Consider the following 22,618-nt stretch of genomic DNA (forward strand, 5'->3'; position numbering starts at 1 on the left):
TGGGAGGGGGTGGGGAAAAGTGACTTGTATTAACCAGTCTTCTGGAAACGAAGGCTTGTGAGAAATAGTATTTATTGATAGTTTCCTGATATGTCAACAATGAAACTGGAAAAAAAAAAAAAGCTTTAAAGCTCAGTTGAATCACCATGCACTTTAAAAAACACAAAATAGGGCTGGGGAGATAGCATAATGGGTATGCAAAGAGACTCTCTAGCCTGAGGCTCCAAGTCCAGGTTCAACCCCTCCCACCACCATATGCCAGAGCTAAGCAGTGTTCTGGTAAAACAATAATAGTAATAATACAAAATAGCTATTTTTAATTTAAGACGATACATGCTGTTTACCGCAGCAATTCTGAAATGGTCTCTCCTTTCATGATGTGAATTCTCTTCCTATTGTGAGGATTTTCTTTTCACTTGCATGGATGATGGAGATCCTTGTTTTAAGCAGTTCCAGGTTTCTTGCTACTAAAGCGAATAAGAAATGAAAAGCAGTAAATATAAAATTCCCACCACCACACTCTTAAATGTTATAACAGTTTTCACAGCAAGGAGCCATGATGGTACCCTTTCTCAGTACCACAACTAACTTGGTGAGATCCTAGCCTAAAATGGGTATAAAATGAGACTGAAACACAGGTTTTTACTTCCAGGCACTATTTCTTTTCTCAACATTTTTTATGTTCATTCCATGAATAAGATACATGAGCTGTGTGTTAGGTGACAGGTGACAGCCATAGCTTTAATATTTATTCACATTCATTTCAGTCATGAAAACTAAAGGAAAATGTATCATAAGTTTAGGTGAATGGAAACATCTGGTAAAAGAGGGTTTTTTTTTTTTTTTTTTTAATGAATAGCATCCTATGGAAATATCACCACAGACATTGGGCAGGTTCTAAAGTAGTTTGCCTTAATGGTGACATGTATGTTCCAAAACCCCTAATAAATCCTTAAAACAAACCAAAGAGAGCACTGAACACTATATACACCATTTTTTCTACACTTGAGAACCAACAATAAATTTTAATTTATAAATTAAGCACATTAAAATATTGACAGCAATTACTGGTAATAAAATAGAGCTTTTATAGCAATATACCATGATAAAAATATAAAGTCAGGTTGCTGATGCAACCCCTATTGAAATCCCTATGTCATTTTTCACAGAATTTGCAAAAGAATTATACAATTTGTATTTCACCATTAGAGACCACTAATCTTAGGAGAGAAGATACAGCTGGACAAGTCACACTTTCTGACTTCATAATATAGCACAGAGTTATAGTAATTAAAACAACATGGCACTGCCATAAAGACAGACATCTAAACCAATGGAATAGAGTATAAATTTCATAAGTAAACCCACACAGCATCTTTGATGAGAATGTCAGGAAGGCAATAAGAAAAAAAGATAATCTCTTGAAGAAATGAGGTCAGAAACTGAATATTCACATGCAAAGTAGTTAAAATGGAATCTTATTTACACCACACACACAAATCAAATCAAATTACAATACATAAATTTAGGTCTTGAAACTGTAAAACTAGAAAAAAAGCATAGAAGAAAAGCTCCATGATTGGTATTAGCCATGATTTAATGAATGTGACACCAAAAGCACAAGTAATAAAAGCAAAAGTTATCGGTTGGGACTATATAAAAATACATATACAAATTTCAAATACAAATAAGCATAGTTACCAGACAGCATACAAATGGAAAGAGACTATTTGCTAACTCTATATTCATAAAGGGTGTAAGGTTTAAGGAACTCCTGCAACTCAGATGACAAAAACAAACTAAAACACAAAATGGAAAACCTGTAACGTAACAAGAAAAATAAGAACAAAATTTTTTCCTAAGATATGAAATGACTAATGGGAATATGAAAATATGTTCAGTCATTCAAATAATCATGGTAATGCAAATTAAAAGCACAGTGAGATATAACTTTGTACCTCTTAGAATAGCCAGTAGCATAAAGCCAGGTAAGATCTGCTTGTGGGGATGTAGAGTAATTGGAATCTGACATGCTCTTGGTGATAATGAACAGTTTTGAGTTTTTAAAAAATAATAATAATAAATAAAAGCAAAGCTGCCTATGGCTCAATCTCTCTTTTTTGACATTTGTCCTTAAGAAATGAAATTTATTAGAATCTCATAAAGATGATCACATCTTCATGCTGATTGCACCACTATGCACAGCAAGTAGCCAAGGTATGGAAAAAAATACAAATATTTAAATGACCTTCTATTGCAAAATTTCTAGTCTATGTCTGTACCAATCTGTAGATGAAATACTATGCAGCCTTAGAAAGAAGGAAAGACTGACAGATATGGCAATATAAATGATTCATAACATTATGATAAGTAAATAAGTCAATGTAATTTATCATTTCAGTGCACTAAATGGACTTAATGGAAAATTTATCTGGCTATCCCAAGAGGAACAAAAAATTTGCTTCTGAAGTTCAATACTTACATATGATAAAATCAAATAAAATGGAAAAAAACATTTCATAAATATGATAATGTAGCTAGTAGCCAAGCACTTAAGCAAATAACATATTTAGAAATATTTTAGAAAAAAACTTTGAAGTTCAGAGACAAGATGACTGTTACTATTTAATGTAAAAGAGATATATAGAAATTGGAAAGGGGAAAAAAACATTTTGTATAAGGGAAACCATAAGATAAACAGAAAAAGATTAAACTAATAATTTTAACAATGTTTCCTAAGGCAAATTAAATTATAAAATCTAATAGTGCTTATAAACCACTAACACAGTTCATTTAGAGAAAGAAAAAGTTCATTTTAAAAAGAAAGATTTTACCTCAGTCTGTTAAGAGAACAGAACTTGGGAGCCTGAGTCCCCAGAGGTCCCAGGTTCAATCCTCAATACTCCTTTATACTTGGGTTGAGCAATGCTTTGGTTTATTTGTCTCTCTCTCAACATTCCGAGTATTTATTATACTCAGAATGATATTTACTATTATTATTATTATTAAATAACAAATACTCTTAATGGTATTTCATTAATTGTCATTAATTTTCCCTAAAAGTTAAGAAATATTCATTTTAAAAGTAAGATGCTATTTACTAAAGTGAAAAAAAAAATGAAAGTATCAAGTAATTCACTTGACAAGTTAGACAAAAAAGTATATAGACGTTTTTAAAGGTTCATAAAAGATGTTCAGAAAGGCTAGAATAAGTAAATAGCCTGTTTATGGATGGGTCCAATTATACTGTAAACATTTCCAAAGTCGAAAGTCCTCAAATTAATTTATAAATTCCATGTAAGATTAACCTAGTTCCAGTTGTATTTTAAAGACCTTATTTTATTTGTATGTATACATGCCCTCAAATAAAATTTAAGAATATAAAAGAAGAAAATTTCCCTTACTACATTTTAATACATATCGAAATGACCAGAGTAATTATCATTATATGTAAATACAAAGAAATAAAACACTAAACTATGAGGGAGAAAAAAATTTCACATGAGAGAACTTAACTAGAGCTTTCAGTGAGGACAGGACAAATTGAATAGTAGCTGATACTAGAAAAATCTTGTTCACAGGGATAGATAGCATAATAGTTCTGTGAAGAGGTTCTCAGACCTAAGGCTCCAAAGTCTCAGGTTCAGTTACCCTCACCAACATAAGGCAAAGCTGAGCAGTGCTTTGGTAGTAAAAACAAACAAACAAACAAACAAACAAAACTTGTTCACTAGCACTACACACAGAAGCCTAAAACCTTAAATGTGAATGAGAAAATTATAAACTAGAAAAATATAAAGCTAATATAAGAAGTTATGTGAACTTAGATGAGAACTTCTTAAATAATATTTTAAGCTCTAATAGGTGAGCAGTTGATGAATTTCATAGCACTAACATGTTAAATTTTTTTTTTCAGTGACATAACAGAAATTTACCTGTATGAAGCATGTGAGATGGAAAGAATAACAACAATGGAAGTTGGGTGGTAGCGCAACGGGTTAAGTGCATGTGGCACAAAGCGCAAGGACTGGCATAAGGATCCCGGTTCAAGCCCCCAGCTCCCCACCTGCAGGGTAGTGGCTTCACAAGCGGTGAAGCAGGTCTGCAGGTGTCTACCTTTCTCTCCCCCTCTCTGTCTTCCCCTCTTCTCTCCATTTCTCTCTGTCCTATCCAACAACAACAATAACTACAACAATAAAACAACAAGGGCAACAAAAGGGAATAAATAATTTAAAAAAAGAATAATACTGGGAGTCAGGCGGTAGCTCAGCACGTTACCACAGGTGGCACAAAGCACAAGGACTGGCCTAAGTATACCGGTTCGAGCCCCCGGCTCCCCACCTGCAGGGTAGTTGCTTCACAAGTGGTGAAGCAGGTCTGCAGGTGTCTGTCTTTCTCTCCCCCTCTGTCTTCCCCTCCTCTCTCCATTTCTCTCTGTCCTATCCAACAACAACGACATCAATCATAACTACAACAATAAAACAGCAAGAGCAACAAAAGGGAATAAATAATACATATTTTTTAAAAAGAATAATACCAATATGTAAAAGCTGGGCATTAAGATTTTTTTTCTGCAAATACAGAATTGACACAAAGATACAGACAAGAATATTACAGAAGGGGAAAACCTTAATGAATAACAAACATGTGATATATATATGTGTGTGTATATATATATATATATATACACACACATATATATATCAATAATCAGGAAAAAAGGCAAATCCCCATCAAGTAGGGATGGTGGAAGGGTCCTGAATTAGGGGATGGAGGAAAATACTTAAAGGCATTAATATTAATGCACCCTCATTTGAAACCATTAGTCTATGAAACTAGATTGGGTAAAGAAATCTTCGGGGGGCCAGGCGGTTGCACAACTGGTTAAGCACTCCCATTACAGTGCACAAGGACCCAAGTTCAAGCCCTTGGTCTCTACCTGCAGAGGGAAAGCTTCACAAGTGCTGAAGCAGGGCTGCAGGTGTCTCTCTGTCTCTCTCCCTCTCTATCTTCCTCTTCCCTCTCAATTTCTCTCTGTCTCTATCCAGTAATAAATAAGTAAATAAAACAAAAATAAATAAAAAATCTTTGTTTTTGTTTCTAAAACAGTAATTGCTGCAACCATGTAAATGATTTGGAAATTAATCTTACCCTTGAAGTATATACAATGAGAGCAAACAATCACAGGCATGTCAATTCCCTGTGTGCAGGGAGAGACTGGCTCATTTAGATCTCCATGGCCGGCAGCTCTGGCACTGTGGTAGTCCTAACCTCTGACCTAGAGCTACTGAAGGATCCATAAAAGCACAGTCAGTTTCCATAAAAGGAATACAGCCCAACCACACCCCCTTATGGCAGTATACTGTAATGGTATAGTGTAAATTGAATGAGAAATTCAAATTATCTTGAGACATAGATCAAAATATCATTTTTTAAAAGCTTAGTTTAGTGTAAAATACTTCAATGCTATTTACATTCTATGATAGTGAGAGTCACAATTTCTTACTGGTCTTGAAGAAAATATATCCCATATTTCCATATATACATCTCTGGTCCTTATCTGCCTTGTAAATTTCAGATACTCATATATTTATAACTAACATGTACTGGGGTATAGATACATGTTTCAAAACTAATATGTTCCAAACAAAATTTGTAATCTTCTTTCCAATGATTGGTCTGTCTCCAGTCTTTTTCATACATGTAAAAGGGCCTTTTATCTATGCCCAAAAGTTTAAAATCATAAAAAATAATTCTTTTATACACTCTTTATTTTTGAGATTTAATTTTTTTTTTCTGAAATCACATTTTTCGAGATTTAATTTTTATTTTATTCTTTCTTTCTATTAGATGTTGCTGAATATCGACCTTAAAGATTTCTGAACAAGAAAAAAACTGTGTGTTTTTTTTGTGTGGTCATATACAACTGGTGAAGCAGGGCTGCAGGGGTCTCTCTGTATAGCTCCCTCTCTACCTCCCCCACCCCTCTCAATTTCTCTCTGACTCTACCCAATAGTTAAAAAATGATAAAAACACATTAAAAAGGAAGATATTTGATCCATTAGCAAATGTTTTCATCCTAAACATATTCTTGACTCCTCAATCCCTATTGCTATAGAACTAGGCTAGACCACTCCAATTCCCATCCTGAAAACTGCAACATCCACTCTTTGATTCTTCACTACAAATAAATTTTTCTGCACAGTCCGATTGAATAATCTTTTAAAAGTGTAAGTCAGATCATTATACTTATTTTAGTTAATATTTGTTGTTAATTTTTGTAGTGGCATTTGCATGAATAATACTCTCAAGACCGAATTATTAGTTTTTTTCTTTCTTTTCCCCCCCTCCCCCTTTTTTTAAACTTCAGAGAGAAACAGCAAAAGGAAAGCGAACATGCTTTCTATGTGACATTGGAGTTCAAAGCCCAGGTATCCTGTTTTTAAAGGTTGGTACTCTTGGGCCAGGCAGTGGCACACCTGGTTGAGTAGACATGCTACAGTGCTCAAAGATCAGGGTTGAAGCCCATTGTCCCACCAGCAGTTAAGAAGTTTTGCAAGCTGGGGGGGGGGGGGAGGTAAGGCTGTGGCACACCTGGTTAAACACACACACTACAGTGTGCAAGGACCCGGGTTCAAGTCCCTGGTCCTCACTTGCAGGGGAAAGCTTCATGAATGGTGAAGCAGAGTTGCAGGTGTTTCTCTCTCTCCCTTTCTATCTCCCCTCCCCTTCTCAATTTCTCTCTGACTCTATCCAATAATTTAAAAAGAAGAAGTTTTGCAAACAGTGAAACAGTTCTGGCAGCATCTCTATTTCTCTCTCCTTCCTCTCAATTTCTCTGTCTTAAAGAAAACATTAAAACATAGTTATTAAAGACAAACCATAAAAGTACACCTAGAAAGGTGATATATATATATATATATACCTCCCCAGTGAATCAATATTACAGATAGAAAAAAATTTCTAGGTTTATAGTCTTACCCTGTTCTGGTTCTCATCAGTATTTATAAATCATTGTTCTAGTGACAATGACCTCTTCTTTTCTTAGAAAGCACCAAGTTTGTTCTCACCTGGAGACCTACACTAAGTGTTCTTGTTTGTCTGGAACACTCTTGTTCAAGAATTTCACTCACAATGTTTTCCTAACCCAATTCTTAATTTGAAAGTCTTTCTTCTCAGAGGCATCATGGACATGAATTAATTCTACCATCTATTTCAGCTACACCATTCAGTTTTATTTTCTAAAGTATCTGTATCACTACCAAGTACATTATTCATTCCTTTCCTTTGATACTTCTCACTGACAGATGAGCTTCTGAAGACAAGAGGATACTTTGTTTAAATTAAATTTTCATTTACCACACTGAGAACAATACATAGCAAAATATCGCAATCAAGAAATAATTGTTCTACAAATGAGTCCATTTATTTTTTGTGTGTAGTACAATAAAGTAAGAGGACTTTCATCTTACTGTGGCTGTGTCAGGTAGATTTATCTCATGTTTGCAATCTTAACCACCAGCCCTTTCACCACTCAGTGGAACCCTTCAACTAGTTTTGTGAAGTCCATATAATTCTCCTGTCAAGATTTCTCCTGAAGAGAGAATATTAAACTCAGTTTTCCATAAACATGAATAAAACTAATAATATTCTGTCACTGTAACAATCACAGGTAGGCAGAGCATCATTTTAATGAAGTTAAACCTCTGAAAGTAAGAATAGATGATTTTGTTCAAGATAAATTTTGACAGAGCCACTGGAATTTTTTGTTTTCAGAATTGAAGCTAGTTCTAGTTTACTCACCTTCTTTGTTTTAGACATCTAGTATTACAACTTACTTTTTCTTTCTCTGAATCACATAGAAAATGGATGAAATACATAGAATTAGAAAACCAGCGATAAGCACCCAGTTGTAATAAGAACGAGAAATACCTGGAAAACACACACAAAAAAATATATATATACTTTTTTTCTGACTACATTTTATTTCTAGAAGGTGCATTGTCTTTTGGGGGGGCATCTTTAATGTGCAATGCTCTATCGTTTTACCATTGCCATGTTTAAAGTCAGTATGAAAATCTAACTTTATTTGCCATATTACACGCTATAAAAGGACACACAACACACTTCCAGAAGTGTTGCTATGGAGTAGCAGCAGCTACATTTTGCTCTCCCCAATCAGCCACGAAAAACAACGCTAATCACCTGAAGGTCCAACAATTTACCACCAGAACTCACCAAGCCACCATTAAGTACAAACATGTGTGGCTCACACACAGAAAGGGACTGAAGAAGAGACTCATGGGACTAAAAGACTTTACTTGGAATGGTATTAGTGTTGGTCCCAGAGTTTGGTAGGTGAGACACACCACATCAGGCTTTGAGTCTTAGCAACAAAAAGATTGCTAAAAAAAAAAGAGAGAGAGAGAGAAAAAATAGCCTAAGACTCACCAATTTACATTAGTGGGTTCTAAGTCTCCATTGTTATTGCCCCTCAAAGGCTGGAACAAGCAGCAGGGAAACCCTATACGGACATGAAGGGCATAGAACTGCACAGAGACTCAGGATCAAATCTACCCACCCAGTGACCCGGAGGTGTGGATGTCCAGTAGAAGCCTTTTCACATAGCTCTCCTGATAGACTCAGAAGAGCGGGGAAGAAACACTTGAGGAATCCACAGAATGCAACAGGGGTTTCTGCAGGGATTCACTAGGCCACACAGCACCGCTTGGTTTTGGCTGGCAGTGGAGCTGGGGATTAGACCTGGGACTTTGGACCCTCAGGCATCCTAGCAAGTGATTAAGAAACATGACAGAATGGGAATGAACTGATGTTCAACTAGTAAAAAATAATCCACACGGAAGTTGGGCGGTAGGGTTGCGGGTTAAGTGCACGTGGCGCAAAGCACAAGGACCACAGCATAAGGCTCCCAGTTCGAGCCCCCAGCTCCCCATCTACAAGGGAGTTGCTTCACAAGCGGTGAAGCAGCTCTGCAGGTGTCTTTCTCTCCCGCTCTCTGTCTTCCCCTCCTCTCTCCATTTCTCTCTGTCCTACCCAACAATGACAACAACAACAATATTAACTACAACAATAAAAAAACAAGGGCAACAAAAGGGAATAAATAAATATTTAAAAATAATAATTCACAGAATCTTTAATAACCAAAGAAAATGCATTTATAATAACAATACTATGTAATATAATTATTCTCAGCAGTAGAATGAGCACTTTCAAGGATAATTCTCATCAACTAAGTAAATATAATTACTAGCTACAGAGGTGAAAGCAGAGACTCTTAAGTTGATAAAGAATCTGCCCAGTACATTCTGCTTAACTGATGAAACTGGAAAGTTCAATTTGACTCCAGTGCTTGTACTCTTGTGAAAAAAGTACAATCTCAGTTACAGATACATTTGCAGTAACTTTTTTACCATGTCTTTTCAAGTTTATATTACAAATTGGGTATCCAGGAAAATCGTTGGAATTAGCAATCTTGTAAAAATTTTCTTCACTAAGTAAAGCACTTAGTGATTCTGAAATAGAACGAATTGGCCATCCCTATAATCTATCGTTACTAAGGGGAAATGGAAAATAACATTTTTAATATGAGAAAAATTCAAGTTTTGGCAGTAATAACTATTAAAAAGCAATAGAAGTGGTAAATTTAAATAGATATTCTGAGAAATAAGAGTAATATAACAGTAATTAATTAAAATGCACAAAACAGTGATAGTTCAATGATTAGGAACTGACATGACCTTATTTTGGTGTGTGGCTGAAAGAATTGTAAATGAACAAAACTATATTAACTTCAGTAAGTCAAGAATGTATATTATAACCTTAGAGTTAACAACTAAAAGAGGGAAGGAAATATGTTTAAACTAAAGTGGGGTAACATGAAAAATATATATAACCCTAACCCCACAGAAGTCAGCAAAACAGGAAAAAAATGTGAAACAAATGAAGTAACAGAAAAAAAAATCATTAGGTGGTGAATTAAAACAATTAACCTCTACACTAATTATAAAAGACTTAATTCTCTAGGGTTTTTCTTTGTTTTATTTGATAGGACAGACAGAAAATGAGAGGGGAGGGGAAGACAGAGAAGGAGAGAAACACCTGCATTACTGCTTTGCCACTCATGAAGCTTCCTCTACATGTGAGGAAGACGACTTTAGTCTACGTCTTTGAGCATGGTGACAGGTACTGTGTGTGCCATTGCCCGACTCCCTTAATTGCCAAGTTTTTTTTTTTTAAATCTATCAGGTGTAATAGTAAAAATGTCCAAATTTTAGTTATTCTGAAGGTATGGAATCGCGCCCTATTTATCTATGGTGATAACACGGATAACACAGCTTGAGAGGAGGGGAAGTGGACAGCCAAGAGAGGCTTTCTGTACTGGACAAAACAAACAAAACAAAAAGGTGTAACTTTGCTGTTGAGGGAGTCAGAGCAAAGAAATAGGTCTATATTGGCTTTAAAAGAACCATTTTGAAAGCAGGAAAACATTAAGGAGGTGTAAACGAGTTTCACTGACTGGCAGAAATTCAACTGAAAGAAAGTAAGAGAAGTCGATTAAAATTTTGCGAAATAAGAACAACCGCACCCTGAAAATATTGCTGGAGGAGATATTGATTCTTTTAACTGTGTGTATTACACTGATTACATTTTTTAAGTAGATAACTACACAAATAGTTCTAAGAGTTTAATTTATTAAATAAATAAATTTGTCACATTCAATAATTCCACCACTTCCTGGCTGATCTTTGCAATATATATATGAAAGAGAGAATTCTACCCATGATTGTGCCACTCCTGTGTGGCACCAGAGCCCAAATCTTGGTTGTGCATATAGCAAGGCATGTCCACTGCTAGGTGAGTTATCTTCCTGTCTCAAATAGGTAGTGAGTTTTAAAGATACATGTTTTCCCTCACTGATTATCACCTGTACTTACTTTTTACTTCTTGGGCTGACACAGGAATATACTTTACTTCATTTCTCAGAGGATGATCCATGTGCACAACCACATGTTGGAGACTTAGGGACCTCACAGTCTCCAAGGAAATGTTGTAAGTTTTCGTGATAGTCACTGTGCCATTGGGGTTCTCAGCAAGGTACTCCTCTGGTGGGTTACTCAAGACTTGTGTAGGAAAAAGAGATATTTGTGGAGCAGGTTTCCCCTCAGCAGAATAAATGAGTCTAACAAAATCGCTAGAGTCAAGGTTGGGTTGGAGTTCACCTCTTAATTCAGATACAGCTAAGAAAAAGAAAAGAAAGAAAGGATTGAAATATACAAATATGGAATACCAGATTTCTCTGGTGCCAAAGATAGATAGCCAAATTTGCTAGTTAGACTTTCTAAAATTTTTACATGTAGCAACTATTGAAGATATGGTTCTTTCAGATACCTCTTCTCAAATTTTTCACAATAATTCCATCTCCTGTGCCCACTACCTTCCAATTTGAGAAGGTTACCACTTTTGTCTGACCTTTACATTGCTAATAGCACAAATTCCTAACACTTTAATTCTATAGCAACACAATAAGGAAATAGTAAGGCATTGTCTGTATCTCTTAAACATTTTACTAATTTTAAGATTGAGAACTTCTCTTTTTTTACAAATATTTTAAAAAATTAATTATCTTTATTAATTAGAGACAGCCAGAAATTGAGAAGGGGTGATAGAGAGGGAGAGACAAGAGACACCTGCAGCCCTGCTTCACTCGCAAAGCTTTCCCCCTGCAGGTGGGGATCGGGGGCTCGAACCTGGGTCCTTGTGCATTGTATCATATGCACTCAACCAGATGCACTACCTCCCAGCCCCTTGAGAACATCTCTCTTTTTAAAAAAATATTTATTTATTACCTTTTGTTACCCTTATTGTTTTATTGTTGTTGTAGTTACTACTGTTGTTGTTGTTGGATAGGACAGAGAGAAATGGAGAGAGGGGAATACAGAGAGGGGGAGAGAAAGTTTGACACCTGCAGACCTGCTTCACCTCTTGTGAAGCAACTCCCCTGCAGGTGGGGAGCCGGGGGCTCAAACTTGGATCCTTATGCTGGTCCTTGCGCTTGGCACCACCTGCACTTAACCCGCTGTGCTAGACTCCCTGAGAACTTCTCTTTTATTCTCCTTTTCTCTACTTTTTCAGTTTTGTTATTATTATTATTATTTTGTGAAGGACCTTGGCATTTACTGAGTATGCCTAAGAGTGTTTCATATCCCCCTCACTAAATACTTGCCCTCCCACAATAGCTCTGACACTGTTTCCAGACATTGCCCAATGTTCCCTGGTGGAGTGTCACCCCTAGTTGGGCACCAGCCTGCCATCTGTGGTTAGTCATAGTGAGGGCCTTCCTCTGAGCATCTTCTTGTAAATCATCTGAATTTGGAAGATACACACGACCCTGTTTATGCAGATGGCTAACAGGTCTGCCCATAACCACTCTGCTTGGAAGAGACAAAGTCTTTATTTACCTGAGAAATGACTTTACTGTCTTTGTAACCCTATAAAATCATAGTGAAGACAAGCAGTCATGAGTTCTACTCCCTGTCTCCCCCGAGTCTCAGGGAAAGGAATTCAACCTGATCCAGAAGAAAGGGGTTTTCCTGGGTCCTTGTTCCCTCAGGTGAAGATGGTTGAGTACGAGTTGAGCCTTAGGCTGGGGAATAGTTGACTAAAATGAAGTATTGGTGGGCAGAAACTAGGGTTGAGGGCTCACCTCTCTCAGACCTCCTGAACGTCCCTCTTTGAGAATCTTTTCGTTTCTTTTTTACAGTGAAAATGTTGATCCAATTCACCAGTTTTACCCACTAGATTAAATCCAATGCAGTACATTAAATGAGAAGACTTAAATGTTATGTTTGGTTCTGTGCTATGCGAACATGGGCAGATCATGTCATCATCATTGATGCCCATTTTTTCCTTCTGTATCGTAAAACTTGACCTGTATGACTTTTATTACAGTCTCCTTTAACATTTCCCCCTGAAACTTAACTTTTTTTTTCTCTGTCTCTTGTTTTCTTCTTCTTTTCTTTTCCAGAGTACTACTCATCTCTGGTTAATGATTGTGCTGAGGACTGGCAGTTTTTCGCATAACCATTATGATGCCTCCCCAACCCTGGACCTCAACTCTCAAAGGTCACATTCTCAGAATTTTGACTGTACCAGAAGCATTCACATACTTAGAATGTAAAGGCAGATTTGTCCTCCTTGGTTCCCATGTGGGAACACATTAAATAGACATTTGTAGCAGGCTTCATCTTCAAATGTCACTTCATGAATAGTTATAAATGAGAAATTTGGTTCAATGGCCTTACAACGCAGTCTATTTTTGTATGGTGGAAGAATGTTCTCTCCATATATGCTGCTATATGTACCAATATTTCGTGGCAGAGAGTTTTGGACCTTCTGCCAGGTGATCTGCACAACATTTGCTGGAGTTGTCAGATTGCAGAACATTGTCACATTTCCTCCCAATACAGCTGTCTCATTATTTTTGTGCTTTATCTTTTGTAAAGAATCTGAAAAATAAATGAATGAAAAATGAAATGTACCTTTTTTTAAATTTATTATCTTTATTGAAGATAGCCAGAAGTCAAGGGGATGGGGGTGGCAGTGACATAGAGAGACATAGAGAGAGGGAGAGACATAGAGAGACACCTGCAGCCCAGATTCACTACTCATGAAACTTTCCCCCTGCAGGTGAGAACCAGGGGCTTAAGCGCAGGTCCTTGCATGTGCTCAACCAGGTGTGCCACCACCTGGCCCCCAGAGAGATGTACTTTCGTATTACCTCGAACTTTTACCTGTACACTTTCTCTGTTATGATTTTCATTTTATTTTTCCTGTTCCCATTAGGAAAACAACCTTTCTTATCTTTAACACTCTTAGATATATGATTATGAAAGTGTTTCTGGCAATACTACCAAATTAAAAGTGTCAAAGTTGATCCATGAGATAACTGATATAAAGGAGAGTAAAGGTAATTTTGATGAACTACAGGCTGCTGAGAATGCACTGGGTTAGTTTCATAAACTTTCAGGGCTCCAATTTTAGAGGAGATCCCAAATTCCAGCAGTTTCCCCATCAAGAGCTCATCAGTTATTTTGTGAAGAGCTTAGAAGGATAAAATAACCAAGTTTCAATAATCCCAGTTAATGTTTCATAAAACCAACTCTCCAGGGTAGACTCTATAGTAACACCCTGTCTCATGTAGGTGTCCCAAGCCCACTTCTTGTTAGTGCTCTTTTTTCCATCTAATTAAGGAGGAAAAAGAGGCAAGGAAACTTGTGAAAGTCACAACCAAAGCACACAGGGCTTATAAAAGACTTAAGTATGAGATATAAATATAAATTTTTTGGATTTTGTTTGCTGGGGCTGTGATGCTCCAGGCCAGCTTTTTCAGATAGATAGAAATAAAGGAACAGGGAGTCTGGCGGTGGCGCAGTGGGTTAAGCGCAAGTGGCGCAAAGCGCAAGGACCGGCAGAAGGATCCTGGTTCAAGCCCCAGGCTCCCCACCTGCTGGGGAGTCGTTTCAAAGGCGGTGAAGCAGGTCTGCAGGTGTCTGTCTTTCTCTCCCCCTCTCTGTCTTCCCCTCCTCTCTCCATTTCTCTCTGTCCTAGCGAACAACAATGATGACATCAATAACCACAACAATGTTAAACAACAAGGGCAACAAAAGGGAAAATAAATTTAAAAAAAAATTAAAAAAGAAAGAAAAAAAGAAAGGAACAGAGGAAAATATATCATCTTTTGAAATATCACCGAAGCCTCCATCAGTGCAGTATAGGTTAGAGTCAAACGTGGGTCACTTGTGTAACAATACAGGCACTATCCAAGTGAGCTGTCTTGCTGGCCCTTAAGCATATAATTTGTTTCCTAAATATTACCCCCTCCTTTCCTCTAATGTTTCATTAAGTAGATTTCAGTATAATTACTGGATTGGAGCTGAAATGGTTATAAGTCTGAGACTCTGATTAATAAGCAGTTTTCAGAAAATCCAAAACAGAGACAAGAGAGATAGTTTAGTGGGTAGGGAGCCCACATTCCCATGCTTGCTCTTTGATCCACATGAGAGATGTAATGGCAGTGGAGACACATCTGGTACTGTGGTGTCTCTTCCTTTCTCTCTCTCTCTAAGTGTGAGAAGCCAGGAATGGTGAAATGCATATCATTGCACACACGCACACTCATACCAAACAAACAGAAACTAGGGGAATTGAAAAACAAGTAAAATATAGCACTATGAAACTTTTCAAATGTAAAGCTAGAGTATATAGGAAACACAACTCGACTTCCTAGTTAAATTAGCATAAAATACTTGGAAAAACTCTACTTGCTAGTTTGTTAACAGATATGCTATGTCTACATTTCAACTCCAAAATTAAAAGGTATGCTAGCAGTTGAGAATAAAAATTGTCTTAAGACAAAATAAGCATCTATTTTTAAAAAATTTCTGTTAGGGTTATCAGTGAGGTTTGGTGCCTGTACAATGAACCATTGTTTTCAAGAGGCCATCTTTTTCTCTTTCCTTTCTCTGTCTCACTTTCTCTGTTTCACCTTTCTTTCTTTTCCTATCTCTCTTTCTCATTCATTTATTCTTTTTCTTTGATAGACACCAAAAGAAACTGAGAGGGAAGTGGGAGACAGAGACACCTGCAGCAATGCTTGACCACTTGTGAAGTTATCCCCCACCACAGGTGGAAACAGCAGTTGGTGGGGGTGGGGTGGACCTCTACCAGATGTGCCACCGCCAAGCGCTTACAAAATAAGCATCTAAACAAAACTTCAATATTTTTTTAATCATCGGAGAGAAAATTGAAATTACTATGATTAATGGATTTTAAATTCTACTAGAAAAATTGACATATGCAAGAACACTTGAATAATGTATGCAGAGATGAATAAAAAAGAAAATGAAAATTATACTATATGAAAAATTAAAATATACTCCAACAAACTCTATAAACATAGATGTAAAAGTTTCCAAAAAGTATTTTAAAATAGAACAAAAGGGCCAGCATGACAGCTTACTTTAAAATAAAAAGTATAAAAGAACCAAATATCACACTTGAGTAGAATTTGTCACAAATGCAAAGTTAGTGCAAGATATAAAAATGAACTCATGTAATTTTTCATAATAGAACAAAAGAAATTTACATGGTTAGATCAACACAGTATACAGTTTATAAAATTTAATACTAATTGAAGACAGTTAGCTATTTAGGGATGAAAGGTCACTTTCTCCACTTGAAAATGTTGATTTATAATAGACATGTAACTAACATCATTTTTTTTCACTAATAGAAATTTTATAATCCAACACCAGAACAAACATTCAAATCATAAAATCAACTGCTATGGATTTCAGCCAGAATTCAGAGTCAGTAACCAATCATGTATTGCCACTAATGATTTAAACTTGTTAATATTCGTTAACTCTTTGAACCTTTACTTCACCTTCCTCTTTATTTTTTATCTTTTATTTGACTAAAGGTTAATGGTTTACAGTACAGTTACTGACACATGGGTGAAACTTTTGATCTCTTGGTGATAGGGGTTTGTAAAACACTTCCACCCCCAACTTATATCCTTTGCCACCCTCATGAACCAATTCCCCACAGCACTCCCATGTCCCCTCCCTGCCCTCCCTCCCTAGAGACCTTTGCTTTGGTGAAATATACCACACTGAGCCCAAGCTTTACTTTGTGTTTTCCCTTTCTTTCTTTCTTTCTTTCTTTCTTTCTTTCTTTCTTTCTTTCTTTCTTTCCTTGTTTCCTGAGAAATTTCTTCAGGGAAAGTGTTCTCTGTAGAGACATCTTCCCTATTGCACTGGGGCAAGTCAATGCCCTTATCTCTGAGCAGAAGTTTACATGTCTCTACTGCTACCCCATCCCCCAAATTTAGTAATGCTCCTTGCTGACCTTCCATGTCTTTTTCCCCAAAGACCCCTGTCTTTGGAAGCTATTTGAGATCACTATTAGCATGTGGTGAGTTACTCAAAATTTCTAATCTCTTCCATGAGTACATGAAGAATACATGTTACTAATAATTTTTTTAACTTTTATCCATTTGCCTCATACATGTTTGGTTATTCTCCTTTTTAAATTTTTATTTATTTATTATTGGACAGAGACAGAGAGAAATTAGGAGGGGAGGGGAGATAGAGAGGGAGAGAGACAGAAACAACTGTAGATCTGCTTCACCATTTGTAAAACTTTCCCTCTGTAGGTGGGGACCAGGGACTTGAATCCAGGTCCTTGTGCACTGTAATGTTTGCAGTAAACCAGGTGCACCACTGCCTGACCCCATTTGGTTATTTTTCTAGTCTCTGAAGAACATGAAAGGATGTAGGATGATTTTCTTCCACTCTCACAAAATTTGTCAACAAATGAGGAGACTCTCCAAAATTAAGGAATAGATAAATAAATAAACTTTAAAAAACTTAGTGCCCAAGGCTTATCGTTTGTATGATAATGCCTTCCTGGGAGCAGCTACATTCTTTCAAGTTTGACTGGACCAAGATAGAGCTTTACAAATTTTTATATACTGATAAGGACCCCAGGCCCTAACTGGGCAGAACTAGACAACAAAAGTTGCACAAAGAGGTCCACCTCGACTTCTAGAAAGTTGAAATATCCACCTTTCTCCTTATTAACAGTCTAAAATTTATACCCTTTATGACAATTTTCATCCACTGATTATATATATATATATATAAAATGTATGATCATTTCATGTTTTCCAACAGTAGATACCCAACTTTCCCCCTCATGCATGATATTTGCATATATATATATATAGAGAGAGAGAGAGAGAGAGAGAGAGAGGGAGAGAGAGAGAGACAGAGAGAGATAGAGAGAGGATAGATACTATTATATCACCTTCATTCTACTCACCATGAAACTAGGCCCACACTTCTTTTAGAAGATTGCCCTACAGTCTGTGCTGTGTAGATATCCTTCCTAATATATATAAATATAGCCCTTCTTTTCTATTCTGCTGTTCCTGTAATTTTTTATCATTCTCCATCATTCTCCAAAACATAAAAAGGAAATGACTGGCTATATATTGAAGCCTAGCTGACAGTTTGGGCTTGGTTGTCCTTAGCCCTTAGATGTTGTGACCTTGTAGCATATATAGGCTTGGATTTTTGGTTTCTTTATGTGGGTCATATCAGCATAGGAGCCATGTCAGTCCAGTGAGCTCCTTGTTTAATTCAATGTATGGGCCCAACCAAGAAGATATCTGAAAGGTTAAAAGAGGGATGTCAGAAAATGAGAACTCTTGAGCACACAGAAGTTCAATGTAAAGGTGGGGGGGTATGAAAAATAGAAGGCATGTGACAGACAGTGAAGAGGAGTATAGAGAAGGCAAGAGAGAGAAAAGAGCGAGAGACCTACAATACTTCTTCACTGTTCATGAAGCTTCTCCCTGCAGGTGGGAGGCAGGGACTTGAACCTGGTTCATTCTACATTGTACCATGTGTGCTTTACTAGGTGTGCCACCACCTAGTCCCAGCCAAATTATAATTTTTAATCCTTAATATAACTACTTGATTGTTTCCCAATCCATTTCTTATTTTTTGGTTAATAAAGCAGCCCTGCAAAGAAAACAGCAAATTTGACAATGAAAATGAAAAACTTCTCAGTGTACATAAGAACCCTCAAAACAAGTTAAATCCAAATTCAAAAGGCAATTAAACTATAAGAAATACTGCCACCCAAACTAACTTTCCCAGTATTCATGTGTTTTGTAGTTGCTTTAATTTCAGCTTCCTGAGAACACTTTAGAAATAGTGCTTATATCTCTTTTCATTCTTTGTTAAATAAATCAACATTTGACATATGCTCCAGCTAAATGCTTTACTAGACACCTATGATGTGACAGCTACATGACTAACATGCAGACTCAGACAATGCCTTAATCACTTAACATGCTATTTATTTGCCATTTGTTTCCAACTTAAACAGTTTAAAGAAAAAAGTAAAAAGTTACCTGATTCCTGTACCCAGAGAGGAAGCATGAGAAACTGGAGAATGGGATGAAATGAAAACTGCACAAAATTTGACGGTAAAGTCCTCATACTTCATTTCCTACCCAAACTCAAGCACTAAAAGCAATTTACTTTTTTAAATAGTTTGAACATAATACATTTTGGGTTGTTCATTAACTACTTTTATAGAATGATAGCCTTCCTTTTTTATTGGGGATGTTAATGCTTTACAATGCAGTCACTGATGACTGTGATTCTACCTTGACTTCTGCAGGCTGAGGACCTCACCAATGTGTCCTGGAGCTTGACCTCTCCAGATCCCTACCCCATTAGGGAAAGACAGAAACAGGCTGGGGGTATGACTTTACCTGCCAATGCCCAGTTTTCATGGAGAAGCAATTATAGAGGCCATAACTCCTACCTTCTGCACCCCCAAAACAAGTTTGATCCATGCTCCCAGTGGGGGAGAAATGATAGGGAAAAATGATAAGAGGGCTCTGAATTCTGGCACTATCAGGTCCCAGAGAGAGGGGGATGACAAAGAGAAATATTTGGATGTAGTAATAGGGTTATGTGTACCTTGGAGGGGTAGAAAGGATTGGTAGAGAGGATCTGGAAGAAAAAAAGGGGCAAGTATGTATAAATATAGATGGATAGTTGTAGAGATGATGCTTAATCCATATCTGCAACCTTGGCAGAACTGTGGCAGTTTGCAGTGGAGGGACTTGGGATTCAGAACTCTAGTGGTGGGAACAGGGTGGAATTATATCCCTGTTGACATGTAATTTTTTAAATCAATGTCAAATCACTAATAAAAAATTTAGTCATTGGTATGTGGGTACAAATTATATACTAGAAACTCACAATTCTCTTCCACACCTCCCCTGCCCTCTTTCCTTAGAGACCTTTGATGCAATAATCATGCTCAACTCACATTTCACTTTCTGTTTTCCCTCCTGGCCCCCTATTTATTACATCCCACTTATAAGTGAAATTATGTGGCATTTTTCCTTCTCTGTTTGGCTTGCCTCACTTAGCATGGTGTCTTCTAGTTCCATCCAAGATGATACAAAGAAGATGACTTCATCATTTTTTATTTGTGATTTAACATGTACACTCAACCCACCACTCATCCCCTTTTATTAGTGATTTCATAATGAATGACAAGACTGTGGAATATAATTCAACACAATTCTCACCACTGGAGTTCCATATCCCATCCCCATCCATTGGACGCTTCCCTATTCTTAACCTCTGGGAGTATGGACCAAAGACCTTTATGGGGTGCAGAAGGTGGGAGGTCTGGCTTCTGTAATTGCTTCCTCACTAGACACTAGCATTAACAGGTTGATCCCGTGAGTACCCATTCATTGGGGAAACTAACGATCCTTCCTAGCCGACTGAATCCACATGGATCCCAGTCACTTTCAAAGCCAATAACAAGCAGCTCCTGACAGCTTTCAACCTGACCTGTTGACTGGCTACAGAAGAAGGGCAAACGCTAGAAGAAGAAGAAGAGATATTGGTCTGTAGTTTTCTTTTTTTGTTGTGTCCTTGTCTGCTTTTGGTATCAGGTGATGTTGTCTTCATAGAAGATGGGAGGGAGTATTCTTGTGCCTTCAATCTTTTGGAAAAGCTCTAAAAGTAAAGGTACTAACTGTTTTCTGAAGGTTCTGTTGAACTCATTTGTAAAGCCATCCATTCCTGGACTTTTATTGCTGGGAAGTTTCTTAATAACTGTTTCAATTTCTTTATCTGTGACTGTTCTGCTTAGGTTTTGTAGTTCTTCTTGGTGCAGTTTTAGAAGGATATATGTTTCTAGGAATTCTTGGATTTCTTCCAGGTTCTCTAGCATGGTGGTATATTGTCGTTTGACTTCAGCATTTTTTAAATATTTATTTATTCATTTTCCCTTTGTTTTTGCCCTTGTTGTTTTATTGTTGTAGTTATTATTGTTGTTGTTATTGATGTCTTCATTGTAGGATAGGACAGAGAGAAATGGAGAGAGGAGGGGGAGATAGAGAGGGAAGAGTATAAAGATAGACACCTGCAGACCTGCTTCACCGCTTGTGAAACGACTCCTCTGCAGCTGGGGAGCCGGGGGCTTGAACTGGGATCCTCTCACCCGTCATTGTGCTTTGCGCCACCTGCGCTTAACCGCTGTGCTACTGCCCAACTCCCAACTTCAGCATTTTTAACAGCTGAGTAGTATTGCAAAACATTTGGATACCACCTTTTTTTTTAGCCAACTTATCTGCTTGCTTCCATGTTTTGGCTATTACAAATTGTGCTATTATGAACATAGGTACACAAATACTTCTTCTGATAGGTGCTTTTGTTTCCTTTGGATAAATCTCCAAGAGAGAAATTTCTGGGGCATAGGGCAGGTCCATTTCCAGTGTTCTGAGAAATCTCCAGACTGTTTTCCACAAAGGTTGGACCAATGTACATTCCCACCAGCAGGGCAGAAGTGTCTCTTTATCCACATATCCTCTCCAATATTTGTATTAACTGCCCTTTATAATGCATGACATTCTCACAGGTGTAAAGTGGTATTTCATTATTGTCTTTATTTGCATTTCTCTGATATCAGTGACTTTGTGCACCTTTTCATGTGTTGGCACTCTGAATCTCCAGTGAAGTTTGACAAGCTCCTTTCTCTAGAATTTTTTACTTGCTTAATTTATTTTTCAATTCAATTTAAAATTTGAAGCCTGTGGATTTTCTTTTTTATATATTTTATTTTAACAAGAGAGAGAATGGGACACACAGAGATCTGGCTTTTTGTTTGTGCTAGAGATTAAACCCTGGACTTCAGAGTCCCAGACATGGGAGTACATTGCATGACCATTATGCTGTCTCCTTAGCCCTGATTTTCTCAAAGTTACTTGTGTGCTGTTTTATAGCTGTACTATAATTCCATGAACAGGCCTTGAAAACTTACCTATCAAAATGTTAAAAAAAAAGAAAGATACAATGCAGGGGAAAAACACATATGCTTCTAAATAAAAGCAAGTAAAGTACTCAAAATTGAAACTTTATTTTAATAAAAACAGTTAACAAACTAGAATAAAAGAAAATTAACTCAAACTAATAAACTAATAAAGATAATAATGAAAAAATACACAATTAACTTCTTAAGTAATGGCAGATGACTAAAAGATTTCCTCCTAGGTTTAGAGACAAAGCACAAATGTCTACTCTTATCACTTCTATTTGATCATTTGTTAGGAGGTTGACCCATGCAATTAGGCAAAAGAAAAAGAGGGACAACCAAGCTAGAAACAGAAAAACAATTTTTATCTTCTGATGATTTACATAATTTTATACTTAGTGACACTAAAATGCTACAAGACTCATTAGAGCTAGTAAATGAGGTTATAACTTACTTTACTACATAAAAATCAGTTATGTTTCTATACTTTATAAATAAATAGTGCAATGTGAAATCGAGAAGGTAATTCCAGAGGCTGGGAAATGGCTTACCTGCTAATTGAGTTGTCTCTGATTTTTTTTTTTAAATCTCTCTCTGCCTCCCTCTTCTCTCTCTTTCTTTCTTTCTGAATTAAAAAAAAAAGTCATATTGCACATGGGTGATATCCTGAGTCTCCTCTCTG

General features: G+C 36.8%; 2 protein-coding genes across 3 annotated transcripts in view; one reads left to right on the top strand and one right to left on the bottom strand.

The window, feature by feature from the left end:
* Nucleotides 1–75: 75 nt before the first annotated feature.
* Nucleotides 76–19,099, bottom strand: LOC103107554 (OX-2 membrane glycoprotein-like). Of its 2 annotated transcripts, none has more exons than XM_060198401.1 (4): nucleotides 19,004–19,099; nucleotides 13,188–13,526; nucleotides 10,956–11,258; nucleotides 76–467 (listed from the first exon to the last, which is right to left on the bottom strand). In XM_060198401.1, the coding sequence occupies exons 1-4, from the start codon at nucleotides 19,089–19,091 to the stop codon at nucleotides 373–375; spliced, it is 825 nt and encodes a 274-aa protein (XP_060054384.1). In that variant the 5' UTR covers nucleotides 19,092–19,099; the 3' UTR covers nucleotides 76–372. The 2 variants fall into 2 exon arrangements, with proteins under 2 accessions (XP_060054384.1, XP_060054383.1); XM_060198400.1 differs by lacking the exon at nucleotides 76–467 and adding an exon at nucleotides 7,771–7,932.
* The window catches only part of SLC9C1 (solute carrier family 9 member C1), a 104,619-nt gene continuing 84,069 nt past the window's right edge, over nucleotides 2,069–22,618 (top strand). Inside the window, exon 1 of the mRNA XM_007516350.2 lies at nucleotides 2,069–2,217. The gene's annotated coding sequence lies outside the window, so the exon portion shown is untranslated. The remainder of the gene's footprint in view (nucleotides 2,218–22,618) is intronic.

Source organism: Erinaceus europaeus, chromosome 9 (assembly GCF_950295315.1).
Source record: "Erinaceus europaeus chromosome 9, mEriEur2.1, whole genome shotgun sequence".
In the NCBI taxonomy this organism is placed as follows: Eukaryota; Metazoa; Chordata; class Mammalia; order Eulipotyphla; family Erinaceidae; genus Erinaceus; species Erinaceus europaeus.

What these genes read in the sequence shown, in the direction of transcription:
- LOC103107554 (XM_060198400.1), bottom strand. Translation starts at nt 19,091, where the DNA reads ATGAGGACTTTACCGTCAAATTTTGTGCAGTTTTCATTTCATCCCATT. An exon ending in AATCTGCCTTTACATTCTAA is followed by an intron (nt 11,259 to 13,187) that starts GTATGTGAATGC and finishes TCTTTTTCTTAG; the next exon opens with CTGTATCTGAATTAAGAGGT. An exon ending in GTCAGCCCAAGAAGTAAAAA is followed by an intron (nt 7,933 to 10,955) that starts GTAAGTACAGGT and finishes TGTGTTTTCCAG; the next exon opens with GTATTTCTCGTTCTTATTAC.